This window comes from Cryptomeria japonica, chromosome 1 (genome assembly GCF_030272615.1).
Source record: "Cryptomeria japonica chromosome 1, Sugi_1.0, whole genome shotgun sequence".
Classification (NCBI taxonomy): domain Eukaryota; kingdom Viridiplantae; phylum Streptophyta; class Pinopsida; order Cupressales; family Cupressaceae; genus Cryptomeria; species Cryptomeria japonica.
The window spans coordinates 95,255,118-95,265,051 of NC_081405.1; the positions used below are offsets into that span (position 1 = coordinate 95,255,118).

The 9,934-nt window shown below is 33.7% G+C and overlaps 1 protein-coding gene across 1 annotated transcript; it reads left to right on the top strand.

Annotated features, from left to right (window-relative positions):
• Window positions 1-529: 529 nt before the first annotated feature.
• Window positions 530-2,798, top strand: LOC131041857 (embryonic protein DC-8). Its single transcript, XM_057975083.2, has 3 exons — window positions 530-1,316; window positions 1,402-1,547; window positions 2,291-2,798. Exons 1-3 carry the CDS (start codon window positions 636-638, stop codon window positions 2,589-2,591), a joined length of 1,128 nt encoding a protein of 375 aa, XP_057831066.2. The 5' UTR covers window positions 530-635; the 3' UTR covers window positions 2,592-2,798.
• Window positions 2,799-9,934: the final 7,136 nt, after the last annotated feature.

The window sequence follows — 9,934 nt, forward strand, 5'->3', positions numbered from 1 at the left end:
AAGTATTTAATTATATTAAAAGAAAAGAAAAGAAAGGAAAGGAAAGGAAAGGAAATGATCTTTTATAGTCCACGATGCCAACAATCTGTGATGGGTTTGAACAATATGAGACTACTTCGTACTCCTTATAAGAGGCACCTAGCTACGTAATGTACATACCTTCCTTGCAAAAAAAGAAAAAACCATTCTATACTATTCTAGACTAGAGTTTATTTATCTACCATAGCTTTAATGACCCTAACATTGTCTATCAAGCGGGCAAAATATTAATTGAATCAAGACTCTTGCAAAGCTTAAATTTTGCCTGGCTTTTAGTGCTTGTGTGTCTTCAATGTTGTTAGAGTTGCCTAAAGTCCCGCCATGAGCCACCTCCCTTTAAAGACGATACTGCCACGTGCCACAATCCACCTTTGTCGAACGTCCACACACAGAATGAGATTGACACGTGTCCATAGCCAAGCCGACGCGTGTTCGAAACACCATAGCGGTAATACGTTTGAATTAAACAGAGCGACTATAAATTAGATAAGAAACTCAGCTTCGTCGGTAGGATCATTAAAAGTTCAGGATTTGGAAATTTTCAAGCAAAGCTTATCGTTTGATTTGTTCTGTTCTGCTTTGTTGATTTGTTAAGAATGGCTTCAGATCATGAAAGGTCGCAGGCTGGTAAGGAGGCAGAAGAGAGAAGAGAAAAAGCTTCCGAGAATTTGGAGTCTGCAAAATCGAGCGCCCGTGCTGCTACTGAAGCAAGCAAAGATTCGGCCTCTGGTCTCCTTGGCGGCATCAAGGAGAGCACCATATCCGTCCTCAAGTCGGCTCAAGAAAAAATCGACTATGCCAGGGGCGCTACTACTGAAAAGACTAGGGAGTACAAGGATTCTGCGGCTGAAAAAGCTCGAGAAGTCAAGGACTCTACTCTGGGGAAAGCCGGAGAGTATAAAGATACTGCTGCTCAGAAGGCAAAGGAAAGTAAAGATGTAACCCTGGGAAAGGCTGAGGAGTATAAGGATACTGTTGCAGAGAAGGCAAGGGAAGCAAAAGACAAATCTTTAGGTAAAACTCAGGAGTATAAAGATACTGCTGCTGAGAAGGCAAGGGAAGCGAAAGACAAAACTTTAGGTAAAACTCAGGAGTATAAGGATACTGGTGCTGAGAAAGCAAGGGAGGGCAAAGATACAACTTTAGGTAAAACCTACGAGTATAAAGATACTGCTGCTGAGAAGGCTAGGGAAGTTGCGCAGGAAAGTAAGGAGAAGGCCAAAGAATATGAGGAGTACACTGCTCAGAAGGCTCGGGAGGCTAAAGAGGCTGCTAAGGTGAGTTTCTGTAGCTTCGTTTCTTTAATTCAGGGGAATATTTCTCTAGGGAAATGTAGAAGTTAACATGTTTTATATTAACCAGGAGAAATTGGGGGAAACAACGGAAGCTACTCGGGAGAAGATGGAGCAGCTTCGAGTGAAAGGAGAAGAAAGCAAGGAAAGTGCCAAAGATCTATCCAGAGAAGAAGCAGGCAGGGCTCAAGAATCTAAGGGCGGTCTCCTTGATAAGTAAGCGAAAATACTGATATATATGATTATTTATTTGTTTATTGAACAGTTCGAAATGATTCTTCTTGTAATTCTTTAAGTAAATCTTCAAAAAATGTCATTACCAGTTCTTCTTCAAAAATGTCATTTACAGATTTTCAAAACGTAAATCTTTATTTAAACCTTCAAAAATGTCATTAACAGTTCTGCTTCAAAAATGCCATTTACAGATTTGTATAATGTAAATCTTTATTTAAATTTTCAAAAATGTCATTAACAGTTCTTCAAAAATCTCATTTAAAGATCTAAAAAAATGTAAAATCTTTAATTAGATATTCAAAATTGTCTTTTACAGCTATTAAAAATTGTAAGTTATATTTCAACAGCTAGATGATTCATTATGATTCTTACAGTTCTTCATAAATGTAAATTTATTAAAAATATCATTAAAATTGTCATTTACAGTGCTTCAAAATTGAAAGTTATATTTGAACAGCTCGAGATGATTCTTTATTATTCTTACAGTTCTTCATTAATGTAAATCTTCGAAAATGTCATTAAAAGTTCTTCTTCAAAAATGTCATTTACAGATCTTCATAAATGTAAATCCTCAAAAATGTCATTTACAGATCTTCAAAAACTTAAATCTTCAAAATTGTCATTTACATTTCTTCAAAATTGAAAGTCACATTTGAACAGCTTGTGATGATTCTATATGATTCTTTACTTAAATCTTCGGAAATTTAAGTTATATTTGAATACAGGACGGGGCAGGCTTTGACGGGCTTGAAAGACAGTATCTTTGGTGGCACAAAAGAAAGCACTGAGCAGGCCCAAGAGAAGGCAAGAGAGACGTTTGAAGGCCATAAAGAAAAGAATGCAGAGAATGTTCTGCGTGAAATGCAGCAGAAAACAGAGAGAGCAGAAACGGGCACGGCTAAGGCACAGGAACATCTTGAGGAAAGCAAAGGAATTCTGAGATCCATTGCAGATTCAGTCAAGGGCGTGGTTGGAGGGGGTAATAGTAAACCATCGGATCGGCAGCCTGAGCAAGGAAAGCTCTGAAACACTATTTAAATGGATGTGTGAATAATTATAAAATAATAATAGTTGGCCATTCATGGCGCTTATAAACTATGAAAGGTGTTGTCTTTTTTTGTTTTAGTTGGACGAGAGAGTTTGGTTGTAATTCACTCTCTCTTTCCATCTGCGTTTTCTAGGATTTGGAATAAAATATATCTATGTAGGGTACAGTTTTAAGTTGTTTTGTGACATTCAGAGTGTTGTTTTTACAGTATTCAATGTAAAAAACAAAAAATTAACTGTAAAGTTTCTTTTAACTTTTTTTATTTAATAGTAACTCAATTTTAATATTGTTTTCTTTAAATTTTAATTTTGAAAATATAATTCTCTTTTAATTTTTTTGTTTTTGTTTTTACTTTTTAATAAATATGATGTACATAAATAACAAATTTTCGGAGTGTTATATAATTTTTCTTTTCTTCAGCTACTGTCGAATAATTGGTGGATTGGATATAGGTAACCTATAATTTTAAGTGTTAATTAATGGTGGGACATGCAGAGATCTTTCATTATATATATTGAATGATCATTTATAATATTCATATGGTATATATATATGCGAATGATCATTTACAATAAATAATAAAATTATGTTTTAATTTAAAATATATAAATGCGAAACGGAATCATAAATAGGCAATCCAAAATGGTCACCTAGGGCAAGAGATGAATTTTGTTCTAATTTAAAAAATATATATGGGTTATATTTTAAAAATGGATCCAAAATGGTCTCTAAGGGCAAGAGACGAAGGATGACCAAAAAATAAATAAAAAAAGAGTCGAATATATTAATATAAAATTGACAAGTTCGATTCTAATACATAAAATTGAACAAGTTCGATTCTAATACATAAAATTGAACAAGTTCGATTCTAATACATAAAATTGAACAAGTTCGATTCTAATACATAAAATTGAACAAGTTCGATTCTAATACATAAAATTGAACAAGTTCGATTCTAATACATAAAATTGAACAAGTTCGATTCTAATACATAAAATTGAACAAGTTCGATTCTAATACATAAAATTGAACAAGTTCGATTCTAATACAAAAAATATATATGGGTTATATTTTAAAAATGGATCCAAAATGGTCTCTAAGGGCAAGAGACGAAGGATGAACAAAAAATAAATTAAAAAAGAGTCGAATATATTAATATAAAATTGACAAGTTCGATTCTAATACATAATATTGAACAAGTTCGATTCTAATACATAATATTGAACAAGTTCGATTCTAATACAATTTAATACATAAAATATAAAATAAAACAAGTTCGATTTTAATACATAAAATTGAACAGAACAAGTTCGATTCTAATACATAATATTGAACAAGTTCGATTCTAATACAATTTAATACATAAAATATAAAATAAAACAAGTTCGATTTTAATACATAAAATTGAACAGAACAAGTTCGATTCTAATACATAATATTGAACAAGTTCGATTCTAATACAATTTAATACATAAAATATAAAATAAAACAAGTTCGATTTTAATACATAAAATTGAACAGAACAAGTTCGATCCTAATACATAAAATTGAACAAATTCGATTCTAATAACCGAAACAGAATCATTAATAGACATAACAAAATCTCATTACAAAAACAAAATCTCATTACAAAATCTCATTACAAAATCTCCACCTAGGGCAAGAGACGAAGGATGACAAAAATTTGTGTGTAAATCAAAAAATCGGAAAGGTTAATTGATAACCATTAACAAAGACTTCCAAATCTGATCTGTAGGAAAGACTTCCGACTCTGAGCAGTAGGGATGGAGATTAGAAGAATCAAAACCAAACCCAAACTAGATGCCGACCATTTTCAAAAATATTAACGAGCTAGAAGTCGTAGAAATGTCGACTAGATGGACGATCTTTGGAACCCATTGATGAACTGACATTGGAGAGGGGAGAGAAAAGCATACCGTCTCGTCAGGAGCCTCCGGATTGAAATCTACCATTAATTCTTTTAGGTTAGTCACCCAACCGTCCAAGCTATCTTTTGGAGCAAAAGAAGAGAGGGCATCCGTTATTCAATTCTAGTCTATTATCTTGGTGAAACGAAAAAAATTTGAGAGGAAATTAGCATTGACTTTAATTCCAAATTTCCTAGCCAAAGAAGGGCTTCTCCTCAATATATAAGATGGGAGTTCTTGGATGGGAGTTCTTGGAGGGGTTTCCCACTTCTGATAGTCACCATATAATCTTTTGGCACCATAAAATCTTTTGGCAGGAGAATAGTGAGATTCTTGTCAATATTCCTCAATACATTGCTTAAATCTCCTAGGAGGTCTAACTTGAAACCTTTCTACATATTGCCTTGAAACCTTTCTACATATTGCTTAAATCTCCTAGGAGGTCTAACTTGAAACCTTTCTATATAGATCTTTAGTCTTTTCTTTTGAAAGACCTGAATGATGAATGAAGAAGGGTGACCACAAACATTGTCAGAATTTCTATATTCACCTTATATTTATGTTAGAAATTCCACCCTATATTTATGTTTTGTCTTAAAAAATTCTTCTTCTAGGATTCACTTGACTGCCCTAATAATAAAAAAATGTGGCACATTTAACACTTCTTTTATACGTTTTTCCTCGATTTCACCCAAGAAGGCCCAAGAAGGCCATCTATCTTTTAGTGGAAACTAACCACCCAACAAAAACAACCTCAAGAGACTACCTTTCAAGTTGCAAATTTAGTTGACAAAGAAAGAGAGATGAATAAAGTTGATGACTTGCATTAGAAGCTATACATGCATTAATTCGGAAAAGCCTCCATAACTCTTAACTCGTGTCAAGTTGGTTTGACAAGTCACTGTAATAATTGCTAAATGGAAGCCATATTTAAGGCTCTTAACCATTGATCTCGGGGAAACCCAATCTTTGACAAGAGTTGCTCATTAAATGCCATGCTAGAAAGGCGGCAACAAAATTTGAAAACCCTTTCCAAAACTTTTCGGGCTATGAACCATTTCACCTAAACTTGCCGAGCTACTGAAGACATTAATGTGAGGTGAGAAGTCACTTAACTCTGCAAAGCAAGTCTGGGAAAGTCAAGAAAAATCTCTAGACAAGGTAACATCTTTAAAGAAAAAATGATTATCCCCAGGAAAGCCCAACATGCCATGTAAAGAATGCTCCTTTGATAAGACACTTAGCCTACTTAAGAGGGAGACTATAATGAATGAATCTATCAGTTGATCTAGAATTCAAAATCTTAGAATGAGTCTAAAATTCAAAATAAACAAATCCACAATTTGAAAAGAGAAACTAACCCTTAGGTTAACGTGTCTAATCAATACAATTTAACTATGTTCAACTGAAAGTGCTACTAATGTCTAAAAATGATAGTCCAAATCCCAACAGAGGGATCCTTTGGATCCTTTAATTTGGAGAGGCTAAAAACATGATTAATTGAATTGAGTCTCCAATTTGGGGTACTACCAGTCCTTAGAGAATTTATTATAATGGTAGAATCTCCTTCAATTTCCACTTTCTTTAAACCAAGATCCCTACAAATTGATAACCCTTTGATGACTGCTTTGATTTCTACAACATTATTGGTATCATCTACTAACATTTTTTCATGTTTTGCTTCTACCACTCCAATTGAAGAATGGATTATACACCAAACACCTGAAGCTCCAAGTTACCTTGGGAAGCCCCATCAAAAATCATCGTAAACTATTCTTTTGGGAGAGTCCAAACATTCAAAATTCTCTTTTTTTGATGCCTCACCCCCTTTCCCAACAAAAGAAGGCATTTTCAGTCCAAACCAAATTCCCTTCATTTTACTATCCCAACTTGAAAACTAAGACTTGTTAGACTCCAGAGAGGAGAGTCTATTATTTACTACTTCAACAATTGTAGCTTCAAGCTTATTCATAAGGGTCTTCCATGACATTTTTCCCCCTTGGAATATTCATCTATTTCTTTCCTTTCAAAGTTCCCATATTAAGATTGATGGAGAAGAGATCCATAATGAATTAAATAGGCTTGAGGGGAAAAGGTTGGGCCAACATTTAAATAAACTCAGAATGTCATTTCGAAGAGCTGAGATCCAACCTAATTTAGCGCAGAGCCATTGCCAACATCTGTTTGCAAAGGGAAAAAACAACAAAATATGGTTTATTGGTTCTTCCTCATGCTCACATAAAACACAAATAGAGGGACCAATGGAATTTAACTTAAACCATTCTGCCGTTAAAATTCTACCTTGAAGAGTTGCCCAAGCAAAAAAAACTGCTTTTGGGAGACACCTTTTATCACAACAGAGAGAGATAGGAATTTCTTGTTCTCTCAAAATTTTGTTTTTCAACTATAGATGTGTAGCCATCTTTATAATTATAACAAACTAAAGTGGCCCCTTTCCAAATTAATAAGTCTAAACCAACACTAAATGCAATGGATCTTTACTATAAAATTCCTTTCAAGATCTTTATTTCTTCTCTATCAACTGGAAGTTCCTCAAACATTTTCCATTTCCAACCCAAAGAATGATTTCCTTCTATCAATTAGATATAATCCTTAACATGAATATCCTATCTTGTTTCACTGATTGTCTTAAGGTCATTAACATCCATCAATTTATCCAAGGTAGGGTAACCACCCCAAGAATATGACCAAAAGAGAGTCTTACAACCATCTTTAACATCCCATGAAATCTGATTTGTTATTAAGTTCCTACATTTCAATAAGAAATTTCAAGCCCTAGAGCTTTTTGGAGGATTTTGGAACCTAAAGATTGTTGGAATCAAGGAACATTGAGGGGGTGGGTGAATCAGTGTTTTGCAAGTTTTAACTCTGATAAATTATTCTTTCAACCACTTAATGCTTTGAACCAAAAGAAAGATGCAGAAACACAAAACAATCAACCAGAAAACCATAATACACATATTTTATACATGGAAAACCTGGTCAAGGGAAAAACCACAGTGGGGATGAGACCCACAAATGAGTATACTCAAATATAATGTTTACAATGGAATGCACATGCATTTAGGCACACTGCCTAAAGCTCACTACTCAAAACAAAGAAGGACTACAATCCTAGGAAAACTCACTGTTTTACAAATGAGTTAAAAATGATTACAAGAGAACTTGAGCTATTGAACAACATCTACAAATGCCTGGGTATAGTTTCGGTTAAGCACAATATACAACTTTTTCACACTCTGCCACACACTGCTCTACTCCATTGTTCTGCAATATTCCAGAGCATAAATCTTCAACTTGTGCACGTGCAACTGCAAACAATCGACCATGAACATCTCTCACATAACCACCAATATCCAAAATGATCATAACAATAAACCTTATATATCTGCAACAAGAAATTAGATCTATTACATATCGACTTCAAGAACACTTAACAAATAATGAAACATGCATACATAGTCGGCTCAATCCGAGCTTATAAATTGATGCGGACCAAAACAATTGTCCACACGCTATTAAAAAAATCTACCAAAACATATGGACCACGAAATTGGTCATCAAAGTCGATCCACATAATCCACGTGAGACTATTGTGTACTGCATTGTTACATTGAAAACCGATATATCGGACCACCTAACTCACGAACCAAACATCATTGGAGCTTGAAGCTTTGGAATAAGGCTTTCTAGACATCCATCTACCTTGTCTCAACACCACAACACAAAATTATGGCGTGAAAAGAGGTATCAAACAAAATACTGAACTCTATCAGATACTATGTTCTAGCTCACTAGACTGAAACCAATCTCAACTTGACTTCCGATAAGATGTGATCACATGTTGTAGATGGAATAATTGACTTGGGTTGCGATCAATGACAACACCTAAAGATCTGTGCAATGTCTCTTGTCAACAATCTCCCCCTTTGGCATTGATGAGAACACTTAGTGAAAAATGACTAAGTGCCAGACCAGTTATAAACATATACTGCAACACTCAAAAACTCAAAATTTCAAAACTCCCAAAGACTCCCCCTGAGATGATTATAACATTTTTCACTGCCCTGCACTCCCCCTTTGACATCAATGGCAAAAATGGGGTGTCACAAACCAAAAATCATACAAAATGGCTATAAACAGATTGTATATTTACAAATTGACTTCTCAAACTTACAAAAACTTGAATAAATCTGCACAAATGGTTTTCAATGAGCTCAAATAGCTGTCCCAACCTTTCTTGAGACTCTCCAAAATTGAAATGTGTCCATTGAAAAGGAATGCCTGCATCTCTACTGATTAAAGATCTATCGGTTCATCGGTTGCCATGGCATCTTGTTCTTCCTTCAAAGCACCGAGCAAAGTCTCCATCTTGGGACCAATCAAGCTTTAGAGCTCACCAATTCTATTCACAATCTCGTCTCTATTGTTTCATGCTTGTATATCATAAAATTAAATCTGATTAGGGGGTAAATACGATCACAAATCTTTAACTAATCAAATATAATCAAACATAACGCAATGGAATATCAAATTGAAAGAAATGAAAGCTTTAAGATAAGTAAAACTCCCTATTTCTGAGTTGTGCTTCCATTGTTCTTCTTCGAAATTGCGTGGGTGGCTCTCAGGTTTTACATTGAAATTCCTGCATAGATTGGAAATTGCTTTGAAAAGTGTGATCTAGTTTGATTTGAGAAAATGATGTTGTTTATATAGATTTTCATGAGAGATGAGGAGGGATTTTGAACTCAAGTCCCGATTGATAGATAACTGATTTAGATTGATTAGTTAACAGAGTTGATTGATTTGTTAGCTTAGATTGATTGACTTGTTAACTCATTTGATTGAACAGTCAACTAGATAGATTGATTGATCAGATGACTGAATGGATTGGATAGATGACTGAATGGATTGATTGATCAGACAAAAAAGGTGATTTGGAGTGAAAATGGGTGATTGGTGAGTTAACTGAGTTAACTAACTAGTCAATTGATTTGATCAATCAGTTTTGATTTCAACATGTGTTGTAGAATTTTGAAGATGAATTTTATTTTCATTTTCAATTTGGATTTGAATTTGGACTTTCGAATGCTGAATTGCACATGAAATTAACTAAATTCAGATTTGGTGAAATGTGAATTTGATGATTTGAATTAGACGCAATTAATTGAAATCCATATTTGGGGAATTATGAATTTGAGAGAAATGAAATTAGATGGAATTATTTGAAATTCAAATTTGGGGATTTGGAAGAATAAGTTAATTAATTTAAATAAAATTATTTAAACATTAGAAATGTAATTAATTAAATAATAAATATTATTTAATTAAGAAAATTAACCGTAATTAATTAAATAAATAATATTTAATTA